We start from the raw sequence: 19,258 nt of genomic DNA, 5'->3' as shown, positions 1-19,258 counted from the left end.
CAATCTACAGAGCTGAAATCCTTGCCATTGAGGTATTTTTGGAGAACAACATTTTACATTGTCTTTATCTAGAGATTTCAAAGTGCCTAAGCAATAGCATAACAAAGAGTGGTTGAGGGGGCACCATTCCAACCACTGCCAAACTGGCTGCTAATATGCTGCTGACAGCACAACCAGTGACACTGCTCCACCCATACATCACTGCTGCTCAAGGTGCTCAGACATCATGTTATGCCTCTGGACACAAAAAAACAAACAAAAAACCCCCCAATTAAGGCTCATAACTGAGAACATAAGCAACTAGCTCAAGGCCACTTTGGCTAGAAACAGACATTACACATAAACCGGTTTAAGTGATCAGAAACTGGTTTACACCTGCAACAGAACAGATGTTCAGTGCACATAAACCAGTTTGAAAATGGCTGAAACCAGTTTGAGATAAACCTGGTTGAATGTAGTATCAGATTTAACTGATTTGGGTAAAACTGGTTTATGCAACTGATTTGGGTCAAACCGGTCCCAGACCCCTTTCTTGTTTAAGTTAAACCAAATTCCCCCAGCATCCCAGAATGCTCTCTGCTACACAGCAGAGCTGGACCCTCTCCTCTGCTCCCTGACTGGAGTTCTGGCAGACACTGCAGGCTGCATGTGCCAGCAATGTTTCAGTCCAGAGAGGATGTCTGTATGGTTATAAACAGATTTAGTCTAGCCAGGTTAGACTAACCTGCAAAGATGCAATCAATTTAGGATCAGGCTTCTTGATTGTCTGTTCCTAGTCTAATTGTGGGACCAAACCCCAAATGTGCTTTATAGCAGGGGTGTCAAAGATATTGCTTCCAGACATGTCATCTAACTGCCAGGAATTTCAAGGTGGAGCTGACTGCTTAATTCCAGGGTACTGAACTTTGTTAGGGTATATTTAGGCTCCTGCTGCTATGTTGCTGCCTGGCTTCCCCCTGCTCTCCCTCCTTTCCTTCACCACTCCCTGCTAAGTAGGGATTCCTCCCTCCCCTCTGCCTTACACAGATACCTCTCAGCATTAGCTAGCATACCACATGGTTGGCTATGGTCTGTGATGTGGCAGACAGGACAAAGGCAGACAGGACTGTGTCCTTTTTGGAACTAATCAACAGGTAGCTGGTAATGTCCCTGCATTTCTTCCTTGGAAAAAGTTGTTTTAGAAGAGCTTGAACTAATGAGAGGGGGCTTTGTTTTCTGATGGGGTATTAAATGCTGATACCAAAGCTGATAAATGCTGTTATCAAGGGGGGGGAGGGGCTGTTTAATCAGAGTGTCCTGCAGGGGCCTGGTCACACCCCCCCTCATCTCAGCACTTTGGAAGATATGGGAGGGCTGCTCTAGCATCCCCTGGCTCCTAGCTTGAGCTATTGCAGGCATGTGCCTGCATTTCTGGGATGTCTGTACAGTTACAAACCAGTTTAGCTTAGCCAGGTTAGACTAACCTGTAAAGATTAAATCAATTCAGGCTCAGGTTTTTTGAATGTCTGCCCCTAGCCATAGTGACAATGTAGGGTTACAGTACAAAATTATTAATTTCTACACCCTTCTATTCCACTACCCTGGCCCTTTGTGTAAATAGTTGCAAGGACAGAAACAAAGCAAGCCACAGATTCATTGGAGATATACAGGAGTTACAAGAAAGCTAAGATTTTGAGAGTCTTTTTGCCAAGAAATTCAAAATATTCCTGAGAAGCCATTACAGTTTAAGAGTAAATGAGTACAGTACATTCTCTTACACGCATTTTTTCTGATCACTATTTACATTAAAATACTATATTTGGACATAAGGCAATTAAAAATAACCTGTGATAGTTGATTAGTTCTCTACTGTTGTCTAATTCTCTCTCTTCTGAGAGAAAAATAACCTAATAACCTGAATTTGGAGGCTCCTGACTGCTTAGAAGTCAACAGTCTGAAATTCAGAGAGACAATGCTTAAGTAGAATTAATTGTTCTATTTAAAACATAAAATATTGTGCCACATTTTGTCAAAAAATCTAAAGCTTGCCAGCCATGTGTAAATCATTTGCCAAAGAAGTTAATGAGCAAGAAACAGTGCTAGATCCCATAAGTGCATTAAAATGGTTATTTAAACTCAAAAATAAAATTCTACATATTTTGTCTGAAAAGTTTGAATGTAAAAAAAGAAACTTGAAGAACTATGCCTGAGAATGCTTATACTATATGATTAATTTTATTTCTATAGATACAGTGAAGTTATCATAAAGATATATCAAGCTGCCTTCTCTCATACTTCAGTTAAAGGTCAGCAATAATCTATGCTGCACATTTCCAGCATTCTTCAACACATTTTGTATTACAGGGCTCAAAATACTTTTTAATTCAATGCCTTAGGGCAGGAAGATTTTAAACAGGTCACCTATTTTTTTTAAGTTACTGCTCAATGGGTCATTTAAATCAGTTATTCAAGCAGGAAGCAGAGGAGTAAAGAAGAATACCAGGAGAGGAAGCTGGAAGGGAGAATGCAAATAATAAACTAAGCGTGTAAAGAATGAACTGAGATGGGGACAAGGGGGTGAGAAAGTAACATTAAAGGAATGAGAAAAGCAGAGATAACAAGGACAGAGGAAAGAAAACACAGACCAAGAGGAGAATGTTGCCAGTGCCTATAAAAATTGTAAATCTTTTAGTTTACAGTTAAAAAAGGAATATTTGTAAAACAAATAAAAGAAAAGGAAAAAACCACAAGAAAATGGAACGGAAGATGAAGAAAATCAGAGTGATTTAAGAGGAGGAGACAGAAATGGGACAAATGAAAGCTGAGAAAGAGATCTGAAGGATACAAAGAAATGGAGTAAAAAAAAATACAGAACAAAAAACACCACCTAACATGTCCTACTGGAGGAATGTATAAAGACTGAGAAATTTCTGAGTTTTAATTCATGGTGCATTTATCACTCCTATCACTATTGTGTCTGATCAGAGTAGGCACTAATGAAGGGAGGCACTGAGGTCATGGGGAAGATCTCTGCAAATGTCATTTATATGTAACAAACGAACAAACAAAACAGGTACCTGACTGGAGGTCTACTTTCCCATTTGGCAGCACAGCTCCTGTATCTACATCATATTATTGACAAATTCCTTTTCCCATTTTACAGGAGAAAGACATTTCCTATGGAATTATCCTCCACCCTGTTAAACTATCCTCCATTGCATCTTTTTTGTGGCCAGTTGTATCTCTTGCCATACACCCTCATCCACTGCCATGTCCTAAGCTTTGTGTTGACTTAACACCAACAACGCACAAAGGCTTCCCTAGCTGCTGGAGTAGGATATTACAAAAACGTTGCCTTTACGTCTCTAGAGTTTCAGAGATGGTAAGCATCCGTGTCTCTTTCCTCTGTGTTTGGCAGTACAGAGATACACAGAATGCTAACTGAGGGAAAACTGAAGGAAGTTTTTTAACTTTTTTCTTTTTGTTTAAAACCTCTGCTCAACCTTAGTGGCTGATGAGACTAGATTAAAAGTATTGATGATGGGAGGGTGAATAACTAGTTTTAGCAAGACAAAGGTGTTATTGTTGGTACATGCCTGTATGTGTGTCTATGAATATTGAATATTCATGAAAGACAACAAATTGTCTGCCTAGGTACAATGGCAGGCCCCTTTTCTCAGAAGTGTCAAATATTATTAGTAGAACCAAACAGTTCAACCTGTTAACTTTCAGTTAAGATTTTGTTGAATGAAAATGTAATATCTTTTTTCTCTTGCATTTATTTACAAGGTAAAGGCAAAATTGGATCTAATACATGAGCCATGCAGTCATGCCTCTTGTCATCCTACAAGTGCAGAGCAAGAGGCACGGTTGTGGGATCATGCATTACATCCCATTACACCTTATTGCTGGTGCAGGAGGAACTTGATACCAGGCTCCCCCTCCACCAGCAAGAAGCAAGCTCCTGCAGCTGTGAGTGCCCTCAGTTGAAGGTCTCCCATTTGCAGGGGAACCCCATGCACACCTGGGGCTAGGGGATCACAGTTGCCATGATCCCCTGGCCTTGAAAATACGTGAACCCCCTGGGGCTGGGAGACTGTGGCAGCCACAATTCCCCAATCCCCCTGGGAACATGCTGGGTCCCAGCATGCTGCACTCCTGGGGCTGGCAGTCCTGGCAGCTGATGGGGCTCCCAGCCACAGGGGAGGCGTGGTACACATGCAAATTAAAGCTTGATAAAAAACAGCTATAAAGTTAGTACACATTTTCAAGGTTTAACTTTATAGCTGCTTGAAGCTTTTAATGGCATCATAGCTAATTTGCATGTGTAGCTGGTCTTAAAGTAACTGAGCAAATAACTATTTAATTGCATGATACCTGTAATGTGGCAGAGAGGTGGGGTGAGAGGGGAGGGGGAACTAATAGACAGTCAGGTAGTCAAACTTCTTCTCTGCAAAAGTCTAGTGTTTGCAGCAGACAATTCATATAGAGCAGGGGTGTGAAACTCGTTTGGCCCCCTGGACTGGATCTGGACCCACATAGTGGGGTAAGAAGTGTTGTGTCCGCTCAGGGAGCCACAGGTTTTAATGTAGCTGTCATTCATACCACTGGTGCCTAAATGTACCCCAATAAAGTTCTGTACCCTGAAATGAAGCAGTTGGCTCCACCCTGAAATTCCTGGCAGTTAGAAGATGTCTGAGAGTAATATCTTTGACATCCCTGCTATAAAGCACATTTGGGGTTTGATCCCACACTTAGTCTAGGGACAGACATTCAAAAAGCCTTAGCCTGAATTGATTCAATCTTTGCAGGTTAGTCTAACCTGGCTAGGCTAAATCTGTTTAAAACTGTACAGACATCCCCTTCTGGACTGAAAAAAATGCTGGCACATGTCTGCAGTGGCTCAGGCTAGAAGCCGGGGGAGGCACCAGAGCAGCCCTCCCTTGCCTTCTACGGGGCTGAGCTGAGGGGGGTGTTGCCAGGTCGCAGCAGGTCGCTCTTGATAACAGAGCATTTATCAGCTCTGTTATCAGCATTTAGCACCCCATCAGAAAACAAAGCCTCGCTCGTTAATTCAAACTCTTCTTAAACAGCTTTTTCCAAAGGAAGCAATGCAGGGACATTACCAGCTGACCTGCTGAATAGCTCCAAAAAGTCCTAAGTGGACACTGTTCTATCTGCCTTACACAGAAATGTCTCAGCTAGCATACTACATAGTGGCATACCACATGCTGGCTACAGTCCATGCTGTGGGAGAGAGGAGGAAGGGATCACTGCTTAAGCAGTAGTTGTGAGGGGTGAGGCATGGGGAAGCCAGCAGACCCTTCTGTGCCTGCAAGTCTCTGCCGGAGCTGCAGCTAGGGAGCAGAGGGGAGGGGTCAGCTCTGCTGTGGAGCCGAGAGCCCCGCCCAGCCCAGAGAGGGGATGCTGGAGCGGTCTGATTTAACTTAAAGCAGCAAGGGGTCTGGAACAGACATAGCATAAACCGGTGACCCACATCAGTTAAGTCTGATACTACATTCAATCAGGTTTATCTCAAACCGGTTTCAGCCATTTCCAAACTGGTTTATGTGCACTGAATGTCTGTTCTGTTACAGGCAGGTTTAAATCAGTTTTTGATCACTTAAACTAGTTTATGTGTAATGTCTATCCCTAGCCTTATTGGAAAAACACTGATAACACTTCCCTGTGACTCCATAAAACAGAATTATTGATTTCCTTGCAGAAACCTGTTGGAATTCACTTTCCTGTGTTTTGATGGCTCAACTCTGAAGTTTTCTATTATGATGGCTAGATTTTTGTTGACTTTTCCTGGTGAAAATTTGTACCCATGTTTGTGTAAAGGGTAAAATAAGGATGAAGAATGTGAATTGTTTTGCTCCTGTTTTTTAACATGGTAAATATATGGACAGGTTCAAGTGCAGAAAATAAGGCATATTTAAGTTACAGACATATAACATTTTAGATATCAAATTCAATCTTTAAATGGGAGAAACATTTTAAAACTTTCAAAATCTTATTCTGGTCTAATTGTTTACTTGCAATTTTCCACAACTTTCCATTTGTTCCCTGAAGTATACTATTTTTGATTATGAAAAACATTTGCTTGCATCAGTGACAAAAACAGTAAAACCTGACTTCAAAAGCTAAACACAACTTGAAGCAGAGTTGCTTCAGACAGCTCTCTAACACAAGAACAAGGGGTCCAAGATTTATGTGAAAGTACAGAACAGCCATAAACATGAAATCCGATGTCAATTGCTGGGATTTTACTGTATTAAAACATTAAATACATAAGGGTACAGAATTAAACCTTCACTTAAGTAGTCACTGCTTATTATACAGCGAGGCAACACTTTCAACTACTCACATCTTCAAAAAAATCTTCAGATAAATTGCATTAAAATCTAGAATGTCTATCCACTGTGGCATTCAAAATCCTCTTTTTCTAGCTAGTTCATTCCTTTTAAATTATCTTTTGAGACATTACCTCAAAAACCTGTTAGACTTCTGAGACATACTGGGCTCTCAATTAGATATTTAAGGTGGGCTCTCAATTAGATATTTATGGTGTTTCATTCAGCTGCATTTCTCTTTTGAAGTGAACCACATCAGCAATAAAATAATCCGGGATAGTCTACTACAGGGTTGGGAGGGGGAAGAGGAGGAGGAGGAGGGAAGAGGGAAATGAAAACCACAAGTCTACAGCCAAATTATGAACTGGAATATTTTTTTTTTGGCCATATCGATATTTAAACCAGGCCTGCCAGAGCTCCTGTGGTGCTTCATGGGGACTGTAGCTTGCAGGTGCAAATTCTCCACTATGGCCTGAGATCTCTTGTTGAACTACATCTTCTGTGTTGTCTATAGCCTTCCCTCCTGATAAACCACTAGGATGTCCCCCATGTATCCCATAGCAAAAAACTACTTCATGGGAGATGTAGCCTGGCTGAAGAGTCTAGATCACAGAGGAGAATGGGACATAAACCATCAGACCTGCAACTCCTGTGATGCTCTGTGACACTTGAGAAGGACACAGTTTAACATCAAATTTCAATCAAATAAAGAAATGTAGTTTATAGTTCTCAAACTATAAATTTTCATATAGTTCTCAAAACATTCCTCCAGTGAGCTGCACCCATAGCAGGAAGACCAAAGGAAAGCAAACTGTCAAAAGTTTTGAAGTCATAGTTATCAATCAGCCTTTATGATCCAAATGCTGGTGCCAATGAAGTAAATACGAGTTTGCCACTTTTGATGGAATCAAAATATAGCCTCTCAAGTGATAAGTTACACTAATGGCATTTATTTTCAAGTTAAAAAATTAAAAAACACCCCACAAAAAAAACAACAATAACCCCTTCCAAAACCAACCCCCAAAACCTACAGACAGGGCCATCCCTCTGGGAGGGTGGGGCGAATTGGTGCAATCACCCCAGGCCCCATGGAGCTGGGTTGAGTGACCACAATGACTTTGTGCTGCTACCACCGGCTTCATGTCCAGCTGCTTGTTCTCCCCTCCCCCCACCGACGCCGCTGCTGCTGATGGCGGTGGCAGCTTCTTCAGGCCCAGGGTGCATGGGATTGGAGCAGGGGCTGGGCCCTGCATTGGCTGATTTGCCCCAGGCCCCGCACACTCTTCAGGTTGGGCCTGCCTACAAATCATTTTAAATCTAACGTTAGGGTCATTTGGATCTCTCTCTCCTCTATTTTTCACTTCATTGAATGCAAAACATATAAACCATTGAACTTTTAAAGTTTTTCCCCATTTTGCTGGCTATTCTCAGGTCCCCAAATCCAAAGATTTGTAATACTCTAAATTTTGAGAGGGAGGATATGCATTTGCAATTTTAATGCAGCCTGTTATAAAGGTGAGGCTGTCACTCATTTTGGATCAACATTTAAATATGTTCAAAATTTGGAGGTACCTGAGTGCTGCATTAAGTTTTTGCCTCCATTCATCTCTTGATTTATATGCTTTCATGCATTTTTTGTCAGATTGGTACTTTAAAACTCCTCTGCTCTTTAATAACGGTTGTTTTACTGAGACAGTATGAAAACAAAAATGTGAGGTCAAGTCACTTAAAAGAAAGTGAACACACTTGCATTAAGAATTACTCCAATATCATCATCATCACCATGATTTCTTCAAATTACAGCAGCAAGAAAAAAACATGAAGGCATGTAAAGTGATGCACATGCTAGAAATGCTTAAATAAATGGAGTATTCCTAAAATGACTATATTTTATAATAGAATGTGGACCACTCTAACTGGACTCAGCAATAAATAATGTAGGGTCTGATTTTTTAGGCTATGACAAGGCCCTTAAAACAGGGGGATCTGGCTGACCTTGAATTGCCCATGTTATTATGGATGTTGTTATTATGACCCAAAGCATCCATAGCATAAAGAGGTCAAAGTGGGAAAATAAACGGTAACAGAAAAAAAACTGTTGGCATTTTTACATGTGCTTCAGGAGTGGGGGCAGTGGGTACTTTAATTAGAGCAGCTCTGAAAGCCACTCTAATTAAAGTCCCCCAGAGCTTCTCATGTATCAGTATCCCCGTGCTTCAAAATGGCACCAGGGTGCTTTAACTAAAGCTCATATAAGGAGCTTTAGTCAATGTGCCCCCGCTGTCATTTTGAAGTGCGGGAACCCTGATACACAATATGTGGATGCTGCCTGGAGTACAGAAATTACCATGCCCCAGCAGATTCAATTAATTAAGTTTGCTCCGACACGCTGTACTTACAGTGCATCAGAGCAGCATCCTGGTTCATGTATAGGTGCCCTATCTACTTAAAATCAAAAGGAATATAAACTATATCAATGTGCATAAAAGCATCACTTTTCTACTAGGTGCATTAGAAATGTATGAATAAACTTCTGTCTCTCTTTCCTTAAAGAAAAGAGAATTGAAACTGTTAAACTATAGATAAGGTACATTTTCCTCACTGTTACTCCAAACATGCAGAAATTCCATGATTATGAGTTAAATTCACCTCTCTATCACACATATTCAGCTCTACTGAAGTCACCAGATTTGCATGCAAATGACTGCAGAATTTGATGCAATGCCTTGTGGTACTTTTTGGAGTTGTTTTTCAAAAGTGGAAGATCTTTTGCAATACGGGAGATTGTTAATGTTAAAAAATTCAAGTAGCATTAAATACCATATTTACCCAAATCCAAGAAGACTTTGAATTTTATATGACCCCACTCTAATAATTAGGTTCTACCCATGAAGAATTACAACATTTATAATTTGCTATGTATGGAATCTAGTGAGAAGAAGGTCAGTTTAAAATCATCCCCCCCTAAATGCTGTAGTGGGAAAAAGAGTGGTGGGGGTGGGAGGAGCCAGGGCCCCACCCCTTGTCCCTTGTACCAGCTCTCCCTGCTGCCTGTATCGTCATATGGCCCCTATGTGCCCTCCCACTACCTGCCCCCACATGCCTGTTCCCGCCCCCAATTGCTGCCTTCCCCACACCCTGCTCCCTAATGCAGCCTGCCCCCTGTCCTTTGCTCTTCTGTGTCTGCCCCCATTCCCCTTGTGCCCTGTGCCTTTATCCCCACACCCACCACTCATCTCCCATGATCCTATTTACCTTCTCTTGAAGCTCTGCTCCTCTGAGGAAGTCAGCAGCAAATGTGGTCCTGGCCTAGCCACAGCCCAGCCAGGAAGAAGCAGTGGCAGCTCCCAACTGAGCTGAGCTGGGACTGGAGGAACTGGAGTCAGAGCAGAAGGTAAGTGGGAGAGTGGGCTGCTAAGCAGAGGAAAGCAGAGAATGAGGGAAGAAGGGGGTGGGGGTGCAAGCACTGGCACGGGGGCAAGGGGTGGAAGAGCAGGTGGCAAGTTCTTCCTTACCTACACTCTTCCCCCATGTTCCCCCCAGCTGCAAGCCCCCTCCCCAACCAAATGAGGAAATCCAGCCCAGGGCAGGTGACAGCTTATCTCTGATTTCAGCCCTGAGCCCAGAGCCAAAGCCAGAGCTGAGCCACTGCCTGCCCCAGACCAGTACTCAAATCCATGAGGCTTTTTTCCTCCCATAACCTTGTCCTGGATTCAAGTAAATCTGGTAATATTTCCAGGAAGTCACCAATTTATGGTAATGCTTCATACAGTTTTTTTCTAGACCACAAAACACCAGGGAGTTTTTATTCAATTGTCCTCTAATAAAATACTCTCTACAGTTTAACACCACAAGAATTTTTTTACTTTTAACTTAATAAAAAATGCTTTGCAATAAGTTTCACTGTGCTTGATAGTGTCTTGCTAATAAAATTAATTCATAAGCCTAAAACTCCTATACACAAACAAAACAAACTACCTGCAAACATCAAACAGAGAAAGAACGACTTTGTTTTATACCTAAAAGCTCTTGTGTTTTCTATGCTGGTGGGATGTGTATATATCCTGATTCACAAAATAAAGGAACATTCACTATTTTGTATTACTTTAGATATTTTCAACAACCCCCATGTAGCTGAATGCCACATTTTACATTTCTAAATCAATGTTGATTAAAATCTGTTGATAAGACAACGTAAAGAAATGAAAAACCTATAGAAAACATAGAAGACACTAAGACAAATCCAATAAAACCTCTAAGAAAAGACAAGAAAGTTTGTTGGTTATTTCTCAAAAGGATTTATTTTCCAACTCCAGCTAACTCAAATGATCTTTGCCTATTTTCTACATGTCACAGTTATTCCACAGTTTTGTATATTGCAATCTTACCTCCTGTTTGAGTAATGACTTGAATTTCACTAGAAAGTGGTCCATCCCCAACAGAGGTAAAAGCAAGAACCTTCACAGAGTATGTCTTCTGTGGTACTAAATTTCCAATAGTGGTAATATGGCTGTCAGCCACATTGTGTTTCATCCAACTGTTAACATGCTGAGTGGGGTCCATGGTGTAATATACTCTGTAACCTTGTATTTGACCATTGGGTTCCTCAGGTTCTTCCCACTGTACCAAAATTGTGGTTGAGCTCAGCATACGAGCCTGTACATTGCGAGGTGCACTAGATGGTGCTTGTTCTGAGGTCCTTGTTGACACTGGGTCACTGGGTGGGCCCCGTCCAATATTATTTACAGCAACTACCCGGAATTCATACTCTGAATATGGGCTTAGGCCTGCAACACTGTAGCGTGTTGTAGCCACCCCATCAATTTCTTTATATGGCTCCTCAGAGTTTTTAGGTTTATGTTGGATTATATAGTAAGAGACTGGCTCAGGGTTTCCAGAATCCCAAGTCAATGTTATGCTTGTTGCTGTGCTTTCTGTCACCACAGGGGTTCCTGGAGGTTTGGGTAAGGCTGGAAACAAATACCATGAAACACAATTAATAGAAAGCATATCTCAATAATTCTTTGCTCTAAAGGTACAACACAAAACGTGTTGGAGCTTAGTTGATTTACATATACTATTTAGAATTCGTCTCTTTTGGAAGAAAGTCTTAGACTCTAATGCTTTCCAGGAATGTAGGGGGTTTGTTGCGCATTACACTCTGAGCTTCTCAAACGCTGATCTGAGTTAGTGTTAGCTTGAGTTCGGAGCAGTCACATGTTCAGGCAAGCAGGGGCAATGAGGACTAAAAAACCAGCAAAGGGGGAAGCGTGGGGAGAGGGTGGTATTACATTAACATGTAGCCTAGAGTGGCCACACATTAGTATAACACAAGTTGGGTAACACAGATAACAGATAAACCTATCCTGGAGTGGCATAACTTTAAGCCACCTAAGGGGTGCTTAGAACTAGTTTCATGTGTTCATGTTCGGACAATCCAGGGATTAAAATCTCCAAGAGCTGCCTAAAATTAACATGTAAAAAAGCCATAAGAAAGATACAAAGGCTTTATTGTCACTCGTTCTAGATTTTCTAAGCCTGGGGTTGTCAACCAGGGGTATGTGTACCCCCAGGGGTACTTGGAAAGGGGCTAGGGAGTAAGCGCGGGTGGGGATGGATTGCTACCACCTACCACCCTGCTCTGCTGCTTCCCAGAAGCAGGGCCGGGCGCAGAGAGGTGAGGGTAGCACCTCCCCTCTGCAAACTCCACAAGCGCCGCCTGGCCAGAAGTGGGGGGGGAGGAGCTCGCACGTAGTGGCCACTGCCACCATCCACCACGCTGTGCTACCACATGCAAGCCTCCCCTACTCCGCATCTGGCTGCCACTGCCCCCCCTCCCCGCTACCCCAGAAGGGGTACACTCCTTAAAAAAGGTTGAAACCCTCTTCTCTAAGTATCTGCAAAAGAACAGCCCTACAGAGAAGCACAGGTTTGATTTTGAAACCTGGGCACCTGCAGCCTGCAATGACCTGCAGTGACCAACCAAAAATTGCATACATCAGACTTCTGAAAATCAGCCATCATCTCTTAACTACTGAGTAAGAAGTGAACTGTCAGGTAGACTTGCAAGTAGCCCTTACCTCTTGTGACCTGGCAGTAACCAGGATAGAGTTGCTGCAGCATGACCTGCTTGAGTATGGGAACTGGTACTGCCTGCTCATGGGTGCTCTAAGAGCTGAAAACTTTAAAAAGGCTCCTGGACTGTGCACACACCCTTTAGAGGTCTACGCAGCTTTGAACATGGGAATGCTGCTGGCAGATGTGTTCAGGTCCCAAGCTACCTACATATCCTTTAAACTTCCCAGTGCTGAGGCAGGCACTTTTGGAGTTTGGTGAAAGAGTGCAGTGAACTGTGGGCTAGTGGGGTCTAATATCTAGCCAGGTATTAACTTTGTCCTGGCATAGCAAAGAAGTTATTTGAAACAGCAACATTTTTGTCATGGATTCACTGTTTCTGTGGTGGGTTGGCTATTTTTACCTCAGGAAAAATTTGCCCTTAGTTCCTCTCCTAATCATTATACTCCTTGAATGACACAAAAAATAATTTAGAGTGAAATTACACATTACACTTAGGCCATATGAAGGGTATTTAAAACACAAGCATTTGCAAGTTAAAGCTTGCTAACTCATGCTAAGTGTCCTTTGAGACTAGGTACAGACATTCAAAAAGCCCAAGGTGGAATCAATTTAAGTTATGTGGTTTTCTGTAAGTGGTGTAGTTTAGAATAGTAGCAAACAGAACATACATTCACCCTTTGTGGGTGGGAGAGAGAAGCAAATATTGGACCAGATTTTGCCATTTTTAAACCAGTCTATGTGAGCCAAACTTCTGTTCTGTTATGGGTATAAACTCGTTTTGTGTGCTGAACTTCTATTGTTACAGGTATAGACCGGTTTCCAATCACTTATATCGGTAAAAAGTGTAATGCCTGTACCTGGCCTGAGGGTCTCGAAGTTATGCCAGTTCAAGCAAGGGTTATGCTTGTGTTAGGATAATTTCAGTTTTCTCCACAGTGGTAAAGCAAGCAATCTGTAGTCTTTAGCATTCCATGATACACTGTTCCCAGTCCCTACCCACTCCTCACCCAGAACAGGGATACAGCCCAGGTGTACTGGCTCCTAATCATTCTGCTGCCTATCATCACTGTAGTGGCTTCAGAGCCTTGCAGGCAAGAAACAGCATTAACCCTTTACATTAACCCTCAACAGCCATAAGCCATATTTGGCTCCAGCTCCAGCGTGAGACACACAGGTAAAAATCTGTCACACTCCCGTGAGCCCAAGACCCCAGCAGACCCTCTGGAGGACCCCAACCTGATCCCCCAGTGCACAGCTGGGAGGTAGGTGGGGCCCGCAGTGGGTGGGCATTAGGTGATGGGGGCAGCTGAGTGGAGCTGAGGAGGGTCAGCCCCCACCTTTGGCTCCAAATTAGCCCAGCCCCCTAGGGAGCAACTTGAGAGTTAGGGGAAGGGTGGGAGGGCACTTACCTGCCCCCTTCTCTTTCTTCAGTGAGGGACACCACTCCCAGTAATTGGTGTGGTGCAGCACCAGCAGTGGACTGCACGAGCCAACCCTTGTGACAGAAGAGTCTTCAAGGTCTTAAAAAGGGCTCTCAATGGCCGAAAGCCATATCTGGGTCCAACTCCAGTGTGAGACACACGGATAAAACCTGTCATGCCCCCGTGGGCCCAGGACCCTGGCTGACCCTCCGGAGGACCCCGACCCGATCCCCCAGCATGGAGCCAGGACATAGGCAGGGCCCACGGTGGGTGGGCATTAGGTGGTGGGGCAACTGAACAGAGCCGAGGAGGCTCATGCCCCACCCTGGCTCCAACTTAGCTCAGCCCCTAAGGAGCTGTGCAAATGGAGCTGCACAAACAGAGCACACAAACAGGCATTTTCTGGACCCAGCGTGCGAGTTTGTGTAGGAGTTTGCACAGGAGGCACACAAAAGGGCAGTCCAGTGGGCACTCTCAGTCCTAAGTTGCCCCCTGGCTGCCCCACATTTGGTACAGCACACCCCAGGGAAGCGAAGTCCACCCCCCATCACTAGGAAAGTCCTCCAGGTAAAGGAGGTAAGGACCCAACTCTTCCCCCCTCTAGGGAGAGACCCGGGAACCCTGGGAATTCCCTGGCCGCTCAGGAAGCCAGGGAGCTATGGGATCTCCTACTGGCAACTACTCAACCCTGCCTGCCTAACTACAGCAGCAGCAGCAGGGGAGGACCTTGTGGGAGCAATAACACCCTCCTGGTCTCCTACTTAAACACCCAGGCAGCCATGCAACCGGGATCACCCTGCAATATGGTGATGGTTATGTGCCACACCCCTAGTCCTTCTGGACTGGGTGGCTCACCTCCCCTTGGTGCCTTGGAGGCATCCACCCAGGCAGAGCCTATGGTCCTGGCCTCTACACAGACAGAGCCTTTGAATCTAGGCTGTGGGGGCTGCCTGGCATGTCTGCTGGATGCTGGGATCAAGGACACGGGCCCTCCTACTTGTGGGATGTGCTCCCTGGTGGAGGGCCGGGTGAGGGAGCTACAAAAGGAGGTGGACAGCCTGCATACCATCAGGGAACATGAGGCAGACATTGATGCCTACTACCAGGCCCTGCACCTGGAGAAGAACACCACAGATACTGGGCTGATCAGCAGGCCTGAACAAAATACTCCAACCGATAGTGGGTGGAAACTGGTCACATCAGGACTGAAGCCACAACGTGCATCAGTTGTTCCACAAATAACATTGCACAACAGTTACAAAGCCCTCACATCATTGATGGACAATGCACCCATGTGGGATCAACCAACCCCAGAAAGTAAACAACATAGAGTGATAGTCGTGGGAGACTATCTGCTGTGGGGAACAGAGGGAACCATCTGTCAGGCCTACCCCTTTGCTCAAGGGGTCTGCTGCCTTCCAAGAGCCAAGAATCATGATGTAATAGCAAGTATTCCTAAACTGGTCTGCCCTACTGATCACTAGCCCATGCTCCTTGTCCATGTGGGCACCAATGACACAGCAAGAAGTAGCTCTGGGAGGATAATGAGATATTACAGGACCATGGGGGCAAAGCTCCTCTTCTCTGCAAGCCTCTTAGTCAGGAGAAAGGAGTTTATCAAGAAGGTCAAACAAAGACTTAGAAGATGGTGTCACCGTGTTGGCTTTGGATACCTTGACCTTGGTACACACTTTAACTACAGAGGCCTCCACCCAAGGGATGGTATTCATCTCATGATCAGAGGGAAGAAACTCTTCACCACAACAGTCACCAACTTGCTGAGGGGCGCTTTAAACTAGGCACATCCAGGGACCGGGGAGAAAGTTCCGCTTCTGAAGGAGAATCTGTTAGCCACAATGACACACGGGAGGGCATTCCAACAACGGATGTCCAGATGGGTACTGACATCCTGAGACACAGACAACTTGACAGATAATTGGAGGTGGCTAGGGGAGAGCTCAGATGCCTTTATGGGAATGCCAAAAGCATGGGAAATAAACAGGAGGAACTGGCACTCCTTCTGGCTGATGAGGAATTAGACTTGATTGGGTTGATGGAGGCTTGCTGGGATCATATGCATGAGGGGGCAGTGAATAGGCTTATTATTATGAGGGGGTTACAGGCTTTATGGGAAGGATTGGATTGGGAAGAAGGGAGGAGGTGTGGCCCTCTACGTGAAAGAATGGTTCCCTTCCTTGCAGGTCACATTTGACAGCAGGGAAAGGTCCCTTAAGGTCCTCTGTGTCAGGCTACAAGGGGGACCTGAAGAGGGAGACCTGATGGTGGGAGTCTACTACAGGCCTCCCTTACAAAAGGAGGACAGCGATTGAGCATTCTCAGGAGAACTGACAGAGGCAGCTAGCACTAGAGACATGATTGTCATGGGTGACTTTAACTACCCAGATATCTGTTGGGAAGACCATTCGGCAGCCTGCAACAGGTCAGCTAACTTCCTGGCAACAACAGACTATTTGTTTCTGACACAGGTTGTGGAAGGGCCTACTAGGCGCAAGGCCACTCTGAATTTAGTGCTAAACAAAGGGGAGGACATCATAGGTAACCTGAGGATTGGTGGTACTCTGGGTGACAGTGACCATAACCTGATAAGGTTCACCATCCACCGTAAGACTGGGAAGTTAGTCACTAGAACAAAAGTCCTAAATATCAAGAAGGCAGATTTTGGCAAACTCAAGAGGCTTGTTGGAGAGGCCCTCTGCAAACAGCAATGGGACAATTTGCAAGTGCAGGAACAACGATGCTTCTTTAAGGAGGCAATTTTCACGGTTCAAAAACAGGCCATCCCCATGTGGGCAAAAAGTGGGAAAGGAGCCAGCAGATCTGCTTGGCTCAACAGGGATATTAGGGAGCTATTAAAAAAGAAAAAAGTTTATATCCAATGGAAGAACGGCTCAGCAACCAAGGAGAAATACACCTGTATTGCCAGGGCCTGCAGATATGAGACACAGAAAAGCTAAGGCAGGCATGGAGATCAAACTGGCAACTGGTATAAAAGACAACAAAAAGTTCTTCTACAGATATATAGGGAGCAAAAAAAAAAATTGGGCTCCACTGTGGGACCCCTATTGAATACTCAGGGGCAGCCCACAGTGGAAGCCCATGAAAAGGCAGAACTTCTAAATACATACTTTGCGCTGGTATTCCTGAAATCCAATGGGGGCTGCTCACCTGACCAGAGGCTCAGGAAACAGGGGGAAGGCAATGGCCTACATGAAATCAGCCCAAAACAGGTGAGGAATCTTCTACAATGCTTGGACATTTTCAAGTCTGCTGTGCTAGACAACCTGCACCCGAGAGTCCTGAAAGAACTGGCCAAACTTATAGCATCACCACTGATCAAGCTGTTTGAAGAGTCGTGGAACTCAGGAGTGGTCCCAGACAACTCAAAAAGAACCAATGTAGTGCTCATCTTTAAGAAAAGGAAAAGGGATGATCCTGCAAACTACAGACCCAGTCTGATCTCGGTCCTGGGTAAAATCTTTGAAAAGGAGACCATCAGCTACAAGCTGGTAATGGATGGGGTGCTAAAAAGCAACCAGCTTGGCTTTGTTGAGGGTAGATCATGCCTGATGAACCTTGACATAACTAATCACCTGGACAAGGGACACAAGGTTGATGTCATCTGCAGTAAAGCCTTTGGTTCTGTCTTCCATGGGATTCTCTCTAACAAACTGGAGGGTACTGAGCTGGACCAGTCTACAGTGAGGTGGGTGGACAACTGGCTTAGAGGCCGCTCCCAGAGAATGGTGGTCGATGGGATTGCCTCATCCTGAAGGGCTGTCTCCAGTAGTGTCTCCCAGGGTTCGGTGCTTGGACCTGTGCTATTCAATATATTCATTAACAACTTGGATGCAGGGGTGGAAAGCTCGATTATTAAGTTTGCAGATGATAACAAGCTGTGGGGAAATGCAGGCACACCAGAAGATAGGGCAAAGATCCAGGACAACCTTGACAGACTGGATTTATGGAACAAAATCAGATGAGGTTTAACAGGGAGAAGTGCAAGGTCCTTCACCTGGGTAGGAAGAACCCTCACCACAACTATACAATGAGTAGTGGTCCACAGGCTGGCACAGCATCTGAACAGGACCTGGGTGTCAAGATCGACTGGAAGATTAATATGAGCCAACAGGGTAAAGAGGTTGCTGAAAGGGCAAATAAAACTCTGGTGTGCATCAGCCGATGTGTGGCCAATAGATCCAAGGAGGTACTCCTCCCTCACTATTCAGCATTAGTGAGGCCTCAGCTGGAGTACTGTGCCCATTTCTGGGCACTGCACTTCAAGGATGTAGATAAGCTTGAGAGAGCTTTAAAGATAAGCTTTAAAGAAGGGCCACCCGTGTGGTTAAGGGCATGGAGGGTAGGCCCTATGAGAAGAGACCCTGGGAACTGGGCCTGTTGAATCTGAGTAAGAGAAGGCTAAGATGTGACTTGATAGCTGCCTACCAGTACCTCAGGTGGGAGCATCAAGAACTAAAACAGTAACTATTCAGGAGGGCACTTCAAGGGAGGACAAGGACCAATGGGCATAAACTAATAGATGGTAAATTCAGGTTGGACATCAGGACAAACTTCTTCTCTGTAAGGGTCACCAGAATCTGGAACACACTCCCAGCAGAAGTGATGCAGTCGCCCACCTTGGAGGTGTTCAAGATGAGGTTGGACAAGCACCTTGTCAAGATCATCTGAGCCCAAAAATTTCCTGCCCATGGCAGGGGACTGGACTTGATGATCTTACAGGTCCCTTCTGGTTCAATGTTTCTATGATTCTACGCAACTGCTCACAGCACGTTCTAACTTTAACACAGCTTTACATTCCACAGATTTAGTATGGTCTAAGTGTAATGTGTAGTGTCACCCTTAGGCTTCTAAGCTCTTCTCTGCCTGCCTGTTTCTGCCAGTAGGGGTCAGAGGGTCAGAAGATGGCATAAAGTTAGAGCTAACCTTTAGTGATCAGTATTTAACAACTAACAGAAAAAAATATCCATGTAGATTGTATTTATGACATACCTTTAACAGTTATCTGTGCTATTGCTTCTATAACGCCAAGGGTGGACATAGCAACACAAGTGTAATTTGCAGATTGCCTGACATCATTAAGTTCAAGAACATTTCTTCCAATTGGCATATCATCTTCAGGGGTCAAATCTTCAGCCCCCAACATCCATTTCACATATGGCATTGGTGACCCCACAGCAACACAAGTGATGTTAACACTCCCTCCTGGCATGATTTCATGATTGGTAGGTGGGATAGAGAACCTTGGTGGGACCCGTCGAACTGGAACAAAACACAAAAAAAGGTAATAACATATACAAAAAGGGAAACTGGGTCTTGCATACAGACTACACACACTGTACAGACACAATTTAACATTTTAAACATGTTATTCCGATTTGCCAAAAA

The 19,258-nt window shown here is 44.4% G+C and overlaps 1 protein-coding gene across 14 annotated transcripts in view; it reads right to left on the bottom strand.

Moving 5' to 3' along the window:
* Positions 1-19,258, bottom strand: part of PTPRD (protein tyrosine phosphatase receptor type D) — a 2,106,329-nt gene that overhangs the window by 188,625 nt on the left and 1,898,446 nt on the right. For all 14 annotated transcript variants that reach the window (XM_059724729.1, XM_059724732.1, XM_059724733.1 and 11 more), the window contains 2 exons: positions 18,863-19,132; positions 10,724-11,305 (listed from right to left, as the gene is read on the bottom strand). In XM_059724729.1, the coding sequence (XP_059580712.1) occupies positions 10,724-11,305; positions 18,863-19,132 (852 nt within the window). The remainder of the gene's footprint in view (positions 1-10,723; positions 11,306-18,862; positions 19,133-19,258) is intronic.

This window comes from Alligator mississippiensis, chromosome 3 (assembly GCF_030867095.1).
Source record: "Alligator mississippiensis isolate rAllMis1 chromosome 3, rAllMis1, whole genome shotgun sequence".
NCBI lineage: Eukaryota > Metazoa > Chordata > Crocodylia > Alligatoridae > Alligator > Alligator mississippiensis.
This window is presented reverse-complemented; position numbering and strand designations above follow the sequence as displayed.